The sequence below is a fragment of the Pectinophora gossypiella genome, chromosome 18 (genome assembly GCF_024362695.1).
Source record: "Pectinophora gossypiella chromosome 18, ilPecGoss1.1, whole genome shotgun sequence".
Lineage (NCBI taxonomy): Eukaryota > Metazoa > Arthropoda > Insecta > Lepidoptera > Gelechiidae > Pectinophora > Pectinophora gossypiella.
This window is the reverse complement of record NC_065421.1, coordinates 11,101,579-11,116,368: the sequence shown is the minus strand read 5'-3', so window position 1 is coordinate 11,116,368 and position 14,790 is coordinate 11,101,579. Positions and strand designations below refer to the sequence as shown.

General features: G+C 40.7%; 1 protein-coding gene across 3 annotated transcripts in view; it reads right to left on the bottom strand.

Moving 5' to 3' along the window:
• The window catches only part of LOC126375205 (serine/threonine-protein phosphatase 2A 56 kDa regulatory subunit delta isoform-like), a 115,757-nt gene that overhangs the window by 74,946 nt on the left and 26,021 nt on the right, over nucleotides 1-14,790 (bottom strand). For all 3 annotated transcript variants that reach the window (XM_050022099.1, XM_050022098.1, XM_050022097.1), the window contains one exon: nucleotides 8,462-8,645. In XM_050022099.1, the coding sequence (XP_049878056.1) occupies nucleotides 8,462-8,645 (184 nt within the window). The remainder of the gene's footprint in view (nucleotides 1-8,461; nucleotides 8,646-14,790) is intronic.

Here is a 14,790-nt window from a genome sequence, read left to right as displayed (position 1 = left end):
TCTATTGTTTTCTCTTTTATTTATTTTTTTTAAGTTTTGTCATGTTTGTTACATATGCCTACTATAAGACTATTGCCGACGCAGCAAACCCTTCGTTAGCGTTAACATCTAGATTGAGGACAAGCGACGACACGTTCCGCAGACTCAATATTATTTCCCCACTATTTCGACATTTACTTTTTGATGTATAATTTTAGATTGTCACTACTTATTCTTGTATCGAACAAGTTAGGTTCTTTTAGTTTTAATTAATATAAGTTTAAATATTGTAATTTCAATTACTGAAATTAAATAGTTTTATAAATCATTTCGGTTTTTTTTCGATCCTCCGGCAGCAGCCTACGTAATTGGCGCAGTCGGTAGGATACTCACGAGTAGATCCGTGGGCACCATAACTCTTCGCACATCAAGAGTGATCGCCGCAAATCTCTCGGGTAGCTATTGAGCTCCGTTCCTGAGTATCCTGAATCTACGAACCAGCTGCCGCCAAGAGGAGAATCCAGACTTCGATTCAAGAGAGGAACCAGAGATGAGATATATGTGAGTACACTTGAACTGTTCTCGTGTTGCTTGCTATTTTTACCCCCTAGTTCTCTTTAGTTTTACACAATTTTTCATCCATCGAAAAATTCCCTCCCGCGGGAACCTGCATCTCGACAGGCTCGCCGCCACGTAGTAGATAGTAATAGGATAATAAATCTAAATTCATTAGGTGAGGATATAAAAATGGCAGTCGATAGAGATAATGTCTACAAAGCACTGCGCATGGTCCCGGAGTTTGATGGGAACCCGAATGTGCTCACAAGATTCATTAGAATCTGTGATCAGATAGTAATCGAATATATGAGCAATGATCCAGGTAGTGAATTAACTAACTCGTGTGTATTAAACGGAATACTTAATAAAATCACCGGTTCCGCAGCAAGCATTATCAACTCCAATGGGATTCCTGATAATTGGTTGGGTATTCGTACGGCGTTAGTTAATAATTTTTCGGATCAACGTGACGAGACAGCACTGTACAATGACCTCTCATTAGCAACGCAGGGTAATAGAACACCGCAGGAATTTTACGCGGAATGCCAAACCTTATTCAGCACGATAATGACTTACGTGACATTACATGACTCTATACAGACGACTATTGAGGCAAAGCGAACTTTATATAAGAAGGTCGCTATGCAGGCATTTGTTCGAGGGTTGAAAGAACCCTTAGGGTCCCGAATACGGTGTATGCGTCCCGAGACCATCGAGAAAGCTCTCGAGTATGTGCAGGACGAACTTAACGCTATGTATTTGCAACAGCGTAGTGATGTACCAAGGTCCCAATACAAGCAGTCCACCCCGTCTAATCAGAATTACCAAGCGCCGCCAATACCGTTCAACTGGCCAGCCCCTATGGCACAACGCGCTATGCCACCCGCGCCTCAGCCGTTTAAATTCCACGTTCCACCAAATCAGCCGCAACTTCGTATGCCTACTCGTACGCAACAAATGTTCCGCGCTCTACCACCTAATTACAACCCCAATAGTAACGTGTTCCGGTTACCACCCAAAAATCATTCACCGCAAAACTTTCCTAAACCCATGAGTGGTGTACAGCATTTCGTCCCTAAACAGTTACCCCATACTATGATGACAGGACATGATTGGCGTAAATCAGGCAATCCACCACCAACAAGTTATTTTAAAACCCGCGAAATGAACATGAATGAGTGTGCAAGTCCCGACGATTCATATTACAATTCCGAGTACTACTGCGAACCTGAGTACGTTTACTACGCGGATTACGATAATACTTATCCTGTTGAATATGACACCAGTGCATATCGTTGCGATACGACAGACAATCAGCTGAGCGATGAAGGTCAACCACAGCCAGGCACCAGCCAGGTTGAGCAGGATTTTCAGACGGCTTCGATATTAAAAAAGCCAAAATAGAATTAAACTTGCAAACTCAACGTCAACTGCCGTACATAAAAATTTCAAATCCACCACTTAAACTTTTAATAGATACCGGTGCAAATCAATCTTTTATTAGTCCCGAAGCTGTTGAAAAATACTTTTCGCAGTTTCCTCTCAACTACGATCCCTTTGAAGTTACGAATGTTCACGCCACAAGTAGGAACGACTATTCTATCACGTTACCTTGTTTCACCGAGTTCAATGACAACGATAGTATCAAGTTATTTGTATACCGTTTTCATGACTACTTTGATGGACTTATAGGATTGGACTTACTGACGACTTGGGAAGCAAAAATTGACTTAAAGCACGGTAATTTAGTTACGCGATCTGCTATAAATCCAATAAGAATGTACAATTCACATAATGTTAACCTTTATGAGGATATCTTCCCCGCCGGTACTTCCAAATTGATTCGAATCCCCATTGATGCACCCGACGGTGACGTCATCATCCCACAGCAGGTAATTTGTAACTGTATGATTTACGAGTGTCTAACTACTGTATCTAATAACCGTGGTTATTTAGAAGTCGAAAATACAACGTCAAACGACATTATATTCTCACTCGATCACCCCGCCCGAGCCGAGTTGTTCAACGTAGAGTGCACGCGCACCACACAAGCTATGTTGCGCGAGCAGGACGTGGTATCGCGATTGCGTACGGACCATCTTAACGAAGAGGAAAAAGCTAATCTCACTACTCTTTGTTCCCGTTACGCAGACGTTTTTTATATCGATGGTGAAGCCCTAACTTTCACCAATAAAATTAAACATCGCATTAGAACAACTGACGAGGTCCCCGTGTACACGAAAAGCTATCGCTACCCATTCGTTCACCGACAGGAAGTTAGAGATCAGATAGCTAAGATGTTAGACCAGGGTATTATACGACCATCGGACTCTGCCTGGAGCTCACCCATCTGGGTAGTACCCAAGAAAGCGGATGCTTCTGGTAAGCAAAAATGGCGTCTAGTAGTCGATTTTCGTAAACTTAACGAAAAGACTATAGATGATAAGTACCCGATACCCAACATTGCCGATGTCCTTGACAAGCTAGGGAAATGCCAGTACTTTACTACCTTAGACTTGGCAAGTGGGTTCTATCAGGTAGAAATGGACCCGCAGGACATCCCCAAGACAGCCTTTAACGTCGAGCATGGTCATTTCGAATTTCTTCGAATGCCTATGGGACTTAAAAACTCGCCTTCCACCTTCCAACGAGTTATGGATAATGTCCTTAGAGGTCTTCAAAACGAGATATGCCTTGTCTACCTTGACGACATCATTGTGTTCAGCACATCCCTTCAGGAACACATGATTAACCTGGAAAAGGTTTTCCAACGCCTTCGAGAATCCAATTTTAAGATCCAAATGGATAAATCGTTATTCCTTAAACTTGAAACGGCTTATTTAGGTCATATCATCAGTAGTGATGGCATAAAACCTAACCCGGACAAGATTTCAGCCATACAGAGGTATCCAATCCCAAAAACCCCCAAGGAAATTAAGCAGTTCCTAGGTCTTCTCGGTTATTACCGTAAATTCATCCCCGACTTTGCTCGCATAACAAAACCTTTTACCCAATGTTTAAAAAAAGGTAGAAAAATCACGTTAGACTCCGACTATGTTAACTGCTTCGAGAGATGTAGAACTCTTCTCACTAATGACCCCATACTTCAGTACCCTGACTTCAATAAGGAGTTTATACTGACCACAGATGCTTCAAACGTAGCTATTGGAGCTATATTATCCCAAGGGCCTATAGGATCGGACAAGCCCGTGTGCTACGCTTCTCGCACTCTTAACGAGAGCGAAATGAATTATAGTACCATCGAGAAAGAACTTCTTGCCATAGTTTGGGCTACAAAGTACTTCCGACCATATCTCTTTGGACGTAAGTTTAGGATACTGACTGACCACAAACCACTCCAGTGGATGATGAATTTAAAAGAACCAAATTCACGTCTAACTAGATGGCGACTAAGACTTAGTGAGTACGACTTCACAGTTGTATACAAGAAAGGCAAGCACAATACTAATGCCGACGCCCTTTCTCGTATTGAGATCCATAATGAGGAGGTTGAGTCCTTAATTAAGGAAATTGAGGAGCTCAGTTCACTCCTAGGCAACCCTTCTGAAAAACCACCGACTCTAGCTGACTCATCGACTAACACCGTACATACTGCTAACGAACATCCCATCCTAGAAGTCCCAATTACAGACGAACCCCTTAATAAGTTTCACCGACAAATCCGTTTCACTGTAGTTAGTGACGTTAAACGTAAACCGGTAATGACTAAGCCATTCGACACTCACACGAGTGTAGCTGTTCAATTGTCCGAATCAAATCTAGAGAACGATGTAGTTAACGCTATAAAAGAATATGTCAACCCTAAAGTCAAAACCGCAATCTTAATAAATCCACCCTTAGCCATGTACTCTATCATCCCGATCATCCAGGACAAGTTCAAAAGTTCTTCTATGAACCTTGTTTTATCCAAGGTTGAACTGGAGAACGTCAAGGAATATCTTCGCCAACAAGATATAATTCGCCATTACCATGACGGTAAGACTAACCACCGTGGCATTCACGAGTGTTATCTCGCTCTATCACGAAGATATTTCTGGCCTAAAATGAAGGAGCACATAACTAAATTTATTAACGAATGTACAATATGTGGACAAGCTAAATACGATAGGAATCCCATTAGACCACAATTTAATCTGGTACCTCCAGCTACAAAACCGTTTGAGATAATTCACATGGATTTATTCACTGTGCAAAGTGAAAAATACGTAACTTTCATCGATGTTTTCACGAAGTACGGACAAGCGTACCATTTACGTGACGGCACAGCTGTTAGTATCTTGCAAGCGTTACTGTTATACTGTACTCATCACGGTCTCCCTATGACTATAATAACTGACAATGGAACTGAATTCACCAACCAACTTTTCTCTGAATTTACCCGACTTCATAAGATAAATCATCATAAAGTTCTTGCCCACTCCCCAAATGACAATGGTAACATAGAGCGTTTCCACTTGACTGTACTTGAACACCTCAGAATATTAAAATTGCAACATAAGGACGAGCCAATTGTCAATCTTATGCCATATGCAATTATCGCTTACAATAGCTCTATACACTCTTTTACTAAATGCAGACCGTTTGACTTGCTGACTGGACATTTTGACGCACGTGATACCCTCGACATGGATCTTACGCAACACTTATTGCAACAGTACACGCAAAATCATAAAGAGCAAATGGAAAAAGTGTATGAAATAGTTAACGAATCTTCACTTGCTAATCGTACCGCGTTAATAGAGAGCCGCAATAAAGACCGCGAGCCCGAAGTAGAATATTCACCGCAACAACAAGTTTTTATTAAAAATCCTTTCGCGAGCCGACAAAAAACCGCACCGCGTTATACCCAGGACACTGTTCTCGCCGACTTACCCATACATATTTATACCTCGAAGAAACGTGGCCCCGTGGCTAAATCGCGCCTGAAACGTGTTCCTAAATTGTTACAGAATTCCGCTGTTACTGGTGATCCGTCTGACTCGACCTCAAGAGATAAGACTTGAAAGCCTTGACGATGGACCTGGACTTTTACCTTACAAACTTGGAGCTACTAGACTGACAACCCATTACCATACTTTCCTTCAATACGTACAACTGGACGAGATTGAAAACAAAATTAATCTGTTACAGGCTCAATTACTTACCTACAATTCGCGACTTAGTAACGACACTTACCTTCTATACGAGTTACAAATAACTTATCTTACGAGTAAGCTTGGCAAAGTATTAAGTCAGTTAAGATCATTAGAACCAAACCGCGCTAAAAGAGGTCTTGTAGACAGCCTGGGCTCTGTAATAAAAAGTATATCTGGTAACTTAGACTACACTGACGCTTTGAAATATAATAACGCTATCAATTACTTACAGAAAAATCAAGATAAAGTTGTATCCGAGTTAAATAATCACGTTAGTTTGAGTAAAGAATGGATGTCACGACACAGCAGTGCATTAGCCCAGCTGATTGAGAACCAAAATAAAATTAATGCCACTTTAGAGTTACTTTTGGACAAGGAAACCTATAGAGAAAGTAGTTTAATTAAATATGCGAAATTTGCCCAAATTTTAGAAATAGTCACTGAAAATGTAGAGGACCTTATGTCAGAAATAATTAGGTTGGAAAATACGTTAGCTTTTATTCGTGCCTCTAGCACCCATCATTCTATGATAGATGTAGAAGTGTTAGAAACTATGATACGTAAATTAAAATTAATTTATAATAAAGATCAAATTTTAAACTTAGAATTGAGAGAATATTACGATATGATTAAACCTGGGTTTTATTACATAGATAGGCAAATAGTTATCATTTTTAGATTCCCGATAGTTTCAAAAAGTACTTATGACTTGTATAGACTCTCTATAGTGCCTAATAAAAAGCACTTAGCTCTCATCCCCTCTTATCCTTTCATAGCAATCAATACTGAGAATAAGTTCGTGTACATAGAGGCAGAATGCCCGAAGTTAAATAACTGGTATCTCTGCGAGGAGAACATTAACCACCAGATTCGCACCAAGTCTGACTGTATACAACATCTCATTACTAATCAAGCTCTGGAGAATTCCTGCCACTTTACAGAGGTATCACTATCCAGAGAAGCCATGGAGAAGCTCGATGACCAGCACTACGTCGTGTCCTTCCCACAACCCACGAAAGTACGCCTAACCTGCGGAAGAGAAGACATCAACTCACTGCAGGGAAGTTATCTCGCTACTATCCCCGTCAACTGCTACCTGCGAACACCGGAGTTCACTATTACCAATGATAACGATGAGATAAAAGGCCAGCCTCTGAAACTTATGAAGATACCATATGATGAAGAAAAACGCCCTACCACTACATCTCATATTAATCTCCACTCTATTAATCTCAAGGGATTGCATGAGATAGAAGATAGGATCATGATGGAGGCTCCTCTTCAACTGGAACGAGCGCAACCAAACGCCCTGTATCACACCACCATACCCTTCTACATCGTGATATTAAGTGCAGGCGCATTCACCCTCTACATCGTGTTACGTCGCTACCGGCTATGGCATCATAAGACGATTGAGGATCCAGCATCGCCAGCCCCTGGACGACATATTTATGAAAAACCTGGAAATAAGAAACAACTTCAAACCCTGGAGAACGTCCCCGCAACATTTTCACTGAACGTGCTAAAATAGTTGCTCATCTTAGGGGGGAGGTGTTACATATGCCTACTATAAGACTATTGCCGACGCAGCAAACCCTTCGTTAGCGTTAACATCTAGATTGAGGACAAGCGACGACACGTTCCGCAGACTCAATATTATTTCCCCACTATTTCGACATTTACTTTTTGATGTATAATTTTAGATTGTCACTACTTATTCTTGTATCGAACAAGTTAGGTTCTTTTAGTTTTAATTAATATAAGTTTAAATATTGTAATTTCAATTACTGAAATTAAATAGTTTTATAAATCATTTCGGTTTTTTTTCGATCCTCCGGCAGCAGCCTACGTAATTTGTTACATAACAGAATCACAGGCTAATGTTGATAAAGGTGCGGGATTTTCAACATGTCACACAGATGTCAGTACAAAGGCTGTAAGCTGACGGGGCTTGTTTAAAACAAACGCACGCGCAAGTCGACGCTATTGTGTAATGTGGCCTCTGAATGATTTAAATTATTCGAAAACACACGTTCCGACGAGATAATAATAACAAACAGTTGAAGATATCGCACTTGTACGAACCAAAATAAATACGTTCGTTATCAATACTAATCTGTAGTTTATTTAAATAAGTTGTTGTAGGTACTCGTATATATCGACAAGGTCGGAGTCAAAACCTATACGGGTTTTAACAATTCTGTATTATTGATATATCCGACAAATAGTTGAAACAATATTCAAATTCAAAAATATCTTTATTCAGTAGGTAACATAGTTACACTTTGAATCGTCAATTTTTACATAACGAACGTCTCATCCGCCTAAAACTAAGCAGCTTCTCACAACCTGTATAGCCGGGGAAAAGAAGCTGCAAGAAAAACCTCGGCACAGGCCCTAGACGTTCTTAAAATTAGCCTCTATTACTGCGCATATATATATATATGCGCATATATAATATATGCGCAGCAATAGAGGCTCTTCGCAGTAGCCGCGCCGCGCGCGGCGCGAATTATATTCAGGATTTCGACCAATAGACACAGCGAATGCTATCTACGTGGATAAACATTGTACGACTATTGGTCAAGACCCTCGATATAATTAGCGCCGCGTTTGGCGCGGCGCCGTGCTGCAAAGGCTGGTTAGAAAATATTATAAATTAGATATTTTAAAGTTTATAATGTAAAATCGCAGAGGACGATTGAGGGGAGGCCTGTGTCCAGCAGAGGGACGTATTTGCTGTTTATGTATGTATAACTTAAACTGACCTTTGATAGGCGGTAGTTTGACGAGCTCCTGATTGTGGTTCTGCACGTTGAAGCGGCTGGAGCCCTGCCGGCGCGGCTGGCCGCTCCAGCCTGGAGGGCGCGGGCCGTCCGCGGACCGCGGCACTATCGCCGCGGGCGGCGGCGGACCGCTCGCCAGAGACGATACTTGCTTCTCTGGACGACTCTGGAAGAGAGACAACAGTTTAGAAGCAGAATAGACCATATATGAGGTTCTAGAATGGCGACCACGTGTCGGACGACGCGCAGTGGGTAGGCTCGCTACAAGGTGGACCGACGATCTGGTGAAGGTCGCGGGAAGCCGCTGGATGCGGGCAGAGCAGGACCGATCGTCGTGGAGATCCTTGGGGGAGGCCTATGCCCAGCAGTGGGCGTCGTACGGCTGATGATGATGAGACCATATGACAATTTACTTTGACTATTAGAAGTTAATTTAGTTAAGAGATTTGTTGGTGGGCTCTCTCATGACCTACTGTGCTTATTTTGACTTTTGTGCTTATTTTATTCGTCTGTACATATTCTGTATTTATGTTTGTTTGATTGATTGACGTACTAGCTTTGTCCGCGTGGAGTTCGTTTATCACGTGCGGCACATTTTTCCATCCCCGTAGGGGATGATTTTCTAGGTCTCAAGCATCATCAGAAAAAAAAATGTTTACATCGGTTCTGCGGTTTAACCTCTCATCTGCCGGAACGCGGATCTCGACCAGACACAATGTAAAATCTATTGTGTCTGGTATCTCGGCAGATGAGAGGTTAAGCGTAACACAGTAACAGACTGACAGAGTTAATTTCGCATGATAAATAGGTATATGAATGGTCCGCGAATGAATGTGCGCAGTTTGGGATTGTAAGACATTGATGTGATCAGGATAGAGGGTTTGTAAACATAGATCGTATCGGATTCGGGTGGATGTTGGAAATGCCGCGAGTCAATCAATCAATCAATAATACTTTATTGCACAACAACAAAACAAAGGACATAAACATACGAATAAAACATAAGCACAATAGGCGAGTCTGTACGAGTTATCACGATATATACACATTTTCCATCTAATCTCGAAACAGAGCTCACTTCGCAGAAGTAATTGTAACATTTTAAGAATGTATAGGGCCCTGTGCCGAAGAGAAGACATGGAGTTTTGTGTCCATTGTGCTCAATAAAGTATTTTATCTATCTATCTATCTATCTACTTTTCCTCGGCTAATACAGGTTGAAAAGCTACTGTAATACCTTTCTTTTAACGGAAGTTCGGTTTTTTTTTTAATAAAAAATGACGATTCTACGTGTAACCGACCGAATAAAGATATTTTACGTAATCGTGGGTACTTAGTTCATTGAGATGGATGAACTTCTGACTACCGCTGAACCTATTCTGACCCATCGGAATTTAGTCGTGAACTCATGTTATGTTAAATCTAGTGGTGTCGATGTGGTGAGCTGGAGGACATTTTTATTTATAGCTTTTTATTCTTATTTTAAAATGTGTTTTTAATAATGTGTGTGTCGTTACAATAGTAGTTGATTGGAATGTACTTGTTTTTGTATTTTTAATTTATACAAGGTTAAATCGAGTGTCAAACATAATGACCGGGAAGGCGGCGGCGGGCGTACTTGGTCGCAATCGACCGAGCGCCGCCTTGACGGGGACCTGTGGACGGTGGTCGGGGGACCGCCGTCCACAACATAGGTCCCGTGCTGTAGGGCTCCCCAAGTGTTCCGGGCAGCCCTCGGCGGAGGGGGAGGCGCTTGACGCGCTCCCATGGGCGCTGGGCTCTAAAGGGCATCCGCCGGCGGGGACGCGGTTGTGTGCAATTGCGGGCGGCGTGGTATGCGTAACGCATTTCCCAACGTTAAAAAAAAAGTGTCAAACATAATAATATTCTCAGGAGCACAGATTACCTCATAGTTACTACGTAAACAAAAGTAAAGTCCAATGTATAAAGGTACATCAACATCATCGTTTCTGTAATAATCCAATAAATAACTGACACGGACATAACCATCCTGATTTTACGATATTGATTTGATTTCCCTCGCTTCTGACGGGTTAAGTCGACCGATGAATTCCGACGGGCAAAATACTGTTAAAATCGTAAAAAACATAAACTATAAAACGACTGGGTCGTAACTAATGAAAACTTTAAAAAACTTTTTCGTTTGCTTTCGTTCCCAGCATAAAAGATGTTCTAGGAAATAACGAATGACCCGATAGCATCAACTGGGTAGTCTACAAGCATATACCTACGTAATTATATTTGAGCCTGATTTCGATCTTCTTCTTGTCGTGTGGGTTGTGAGGTGGAGCGTCAGATCTGGCAACCCCCGTTGCCTAGGTATTGTTGATTATGTGGCGCAACGGCAATGGTGGTGTAAAGTAGCTAAGGTTTTTTACATTATAATTTTGTGTTCTTTTACTCTTTATTATACGTTAATACTGAGTTGGTCATCTTTGATTTCGCTCGCTAATAGGTGGAATACCTCATCAACCCTGGTGTCAGGGTTATTATTGAACCGCCAAAGGCCCCTGACATAGCTCATGTAACGACTACATACTTACACCAGTAAGTAGTAACCGGGACCAACGGCTTAACGTGCCTTCCGAACCCGGGGCCTCCGGATTGTGAGCCCAACGCTCAAACACTGGACCACGGAGACCGTTGATTTCGATATCAGTTAGCGATCAATGACAACCTCTATGATGTAATGGCGTTGGCGCCAGACACCTTAGGTACCAAACTAGAGATCCGCATTTAATTACACATACATATATAAACTCACGCCCGTAATCCCTAATGGGGTGGGCAGAGCCACAAGTAATCAAAGACAACTTGCAGCCACTGTTGATACGATGTCGTAAGCTGGATATGATGAACCTTATGGCATTTAATTATTCTTGTTAATTTAGGAAATTAACAGACAGCGTGGCATCCACCCTCCAGGTGATCGATGAGGGCAGTCCTTTGCCAAGTTGTCAGACCAATGTAGGCTGTTCATATTAACCTCTTGCAGCCGAGAATTGCCAGTTATCCAATATGATTGATAACCTCTTACAGCCGAGATTTCCAGACACAATGGTGGGGACTTTAAAAGGACAATCAATCTTACGACTTACTTTAAAATCAGTTATGTGCTGAACCTAATACTTTGTAACGGTGATTATTGGAAGACATCCTTCATCAACAACATTACGTGCCCTATGAAGCCTGTGCTTCAGAGCATTTCCCCTCAGTAGGGGAAACGCCAATGAGATTGCTTCACTTGTACGGGTTTTCGCATCCAATCTTGTGGAATATCGCAACTAGTAGATTATTTCCATAGATAACGTCGGGTATTCATTCTAGTGATGGCCGAATATGACTGATTCAGCTATTCAAACTATTCGATTGTATGAAAGAGAATTAATTTACATCATTCGAATCAATTTTCAAGTTGCTTATCATTTTCAAGAATTATTCACACTTTTTTTACATTAACACTTTAAAAAAATGTTTAAAAGATTGGCGGCCGATGTTCTCACTGCTAATACGTGCTTTTAACTTTCTATCGACTTCTATCGTGTGGGTTGTGAAGTGGATTACCAACCCCATCAACCCTAGGCTCAGGGTTACTATTGAGCCGCCAAAGGCTCATGGCATGGCTTGACATGGCTCATGTAACGACCCATGATGCCTTTACGTGTTTACCTTTCTAAAAGTGTCAAGCATAATGGTCATATGCCATAGAGCTCTCTTGAGACAAAATCTGGCGGCCATTTTGGATTTTTGGTGTCACATTCCTGAAACAACCCGAATAACATTTGCTCGCACTCTACCCACCTACCTCTAACGGCTGAGCAAATATAGAACAGTTTGTATGGCGGCCAATCTACTTGTGACCAAAAACGCAAAAATTATATCCAGTATATAATATTGTGGTAATTCCATTAATTTTGTAATAATATACAATGTTATTTTAATTGAGGAGCTCGGTGGCGCAGCGGTAAACGCGCTCGGTCTGCGATTGTTGAAGTTAAGCAACTTTCGCAAAGGCCAGTCATAGGATGGGTGACCACAAAAAAAGTTTTCATCTCGAGCTCCTTCGTGCTTCGGAAGGCACGTTAAGCCGTTGGTCCCGGCTGCATTAGCAGTCGTTAAGAACCATCAATCCGCACTGGGCCCGCGTGATGGTTTAAGGCCCGATCTCCCTATCCATCCATAGGGAAGGCCCGTGCCCCAGCAGTGGGGACGTTAATGGGCTGATGATGATACAATGTTATTACAGTTGTCATTTCTTCTCCTCAGCCATAACACCTTGCGAAATGACGTAAATTCAAAAATGTTACATTGACCTTCAACAAGTTTATCCATGATAATTACGTTGAATAAATGATTCTGATTCTGATTCTTACAAAACTAGAATTTATGTCTTGTTGTAAACGTTAAAGTAAAAAAAAAAAACATTTGAATGGATTATTTCGAACAAAAATAATTCGAATACAGAATTATCATTCGAATGACGAATGATCTTTCGAATAACCTTGGGAATGGAATCATGCGAATAATTCGATTGTTTATTTTTGAAACAAATCGCCCATCACTAGTTTAGTCCAATGGGTATAGATAGATAAACTAATCAGGTAATATTAGGCAAGCTTGCCAGTTATCCAATATGATTGCTAATGATGAAATAGATAGCATTCCACTTTATTTGATAAAGTGATAATGAATATTTTTTATTTATTCTAATGCCTACTAAAAGGATCTTTTGGGCATTACATTGTATAGTTCATCATATCGACCAAAGGAATTCCTATCGAAAGGGGCTACAAGTTTACTTCTGAATACTTGTGGCTCTGCCTACCCCATTAGGGATTACGGGAATAATATTAAGGTAAGAATGAGAACCCTGTTCGTTTATCAAACCAATCTCCCGCTTTTTACTCTAAGTACCTGCCGGCAAAAAGGTGTTACTACTTAGTTGTAACGTTTCTAAAAATACGTAGTTTTTGTTTATGATTATCCGCATTGGTCCAGTGGTTGAGCCAGCGATCCGGAGGTCCCGGGTTCGATTCCTGGTGGGGACATATTACAAAAAATACTTTGTGGTCCCTAGTTTGGTTTGGACATTACAGGCTGATCACCAGATTGTCCGAAAGTAAGATGATCCATACTTCGGAAGGCACGTTAACCGTTGGTCCCGGTTACTACTTACTGATGTAAGTAAGTAGTCGTAACATGAGCCATGTCACGGGTTCAATAGTAACCCTGATACCAGGGTTGATGAGGTTGATCCTCCACTTCACAACCCACACGATAGAAGAAGATTATCCGCATTTTCGACTTGATGATCTCCCTATAAAGCTCTATAAGCTTTATAAAAGAAAAATATTAAAACTAGCTTATAAAGAAACAGAAGCCAATTTAATAAGGTAATTGTTTTTTGCCTGATTTAAAATTTAATCACGTATTACGTTTATAATATAAGTACGTAAAATAACATAACATAAGCTCAGGGCGAGGTACAGTCATGAGCAATATCATGTACCCACTTTAGAACCCTGTCGCACAATCATATTTGACATTTAATGAAACTTACGGTTTAATTTGTCAAAAAAGTTAATGTGACATGGTATCAAATTGTATACATATTAGTACACACCGTACATCCATCGTAAGATAAGACTGGCGCATGACGGAGCTATCTGTTACATACAGCTTTTTATTGTGTTTCTATGTGTTTTCTTTTGTGTTAATGATACGTAAAACAATTATGGTAGATATAATAAATACGTACTGATACTTCTGCACATTTGACAACACCTGCACGCAGGAGGATCTGATGAGCGCTGCAGATAGCGCCATACTTGTTGCCAAGTTTTGGGCCGATACTATTTATGTTGCCATCGACACGATAAGAAGAAGAAGACAATGAATTTGAAAACTTAATATATGTAAAAAACATATAGGATTATTTGCAAAAATAGCGATCGGCACATTGTTAATACCAGGAATAAAAATAAACTTGCTTTACAAGTTAGTCGATTACATAAGATTACTAAATCTTTTAAGGGGCAATGTATACGTTTTTACAATAATATTCCCATTGATATTCAGAATTTGCCTTTCAACTGTTTTAAGACAGTAGTTAAACAAAAACTTTACAAAAAAGGTTATTATAAAGTTAGTGATTATTTAGAAGATATTAATGCATGGGATTAACTGTCTGAGAACTGATATTAGGCAGCTAAATTACTCAATTGTATACCAATATTTTATGTTTATTTTTTTAAAGAACGTCTAGGGCCCTGTGCCGAGGTGTTTCTTGC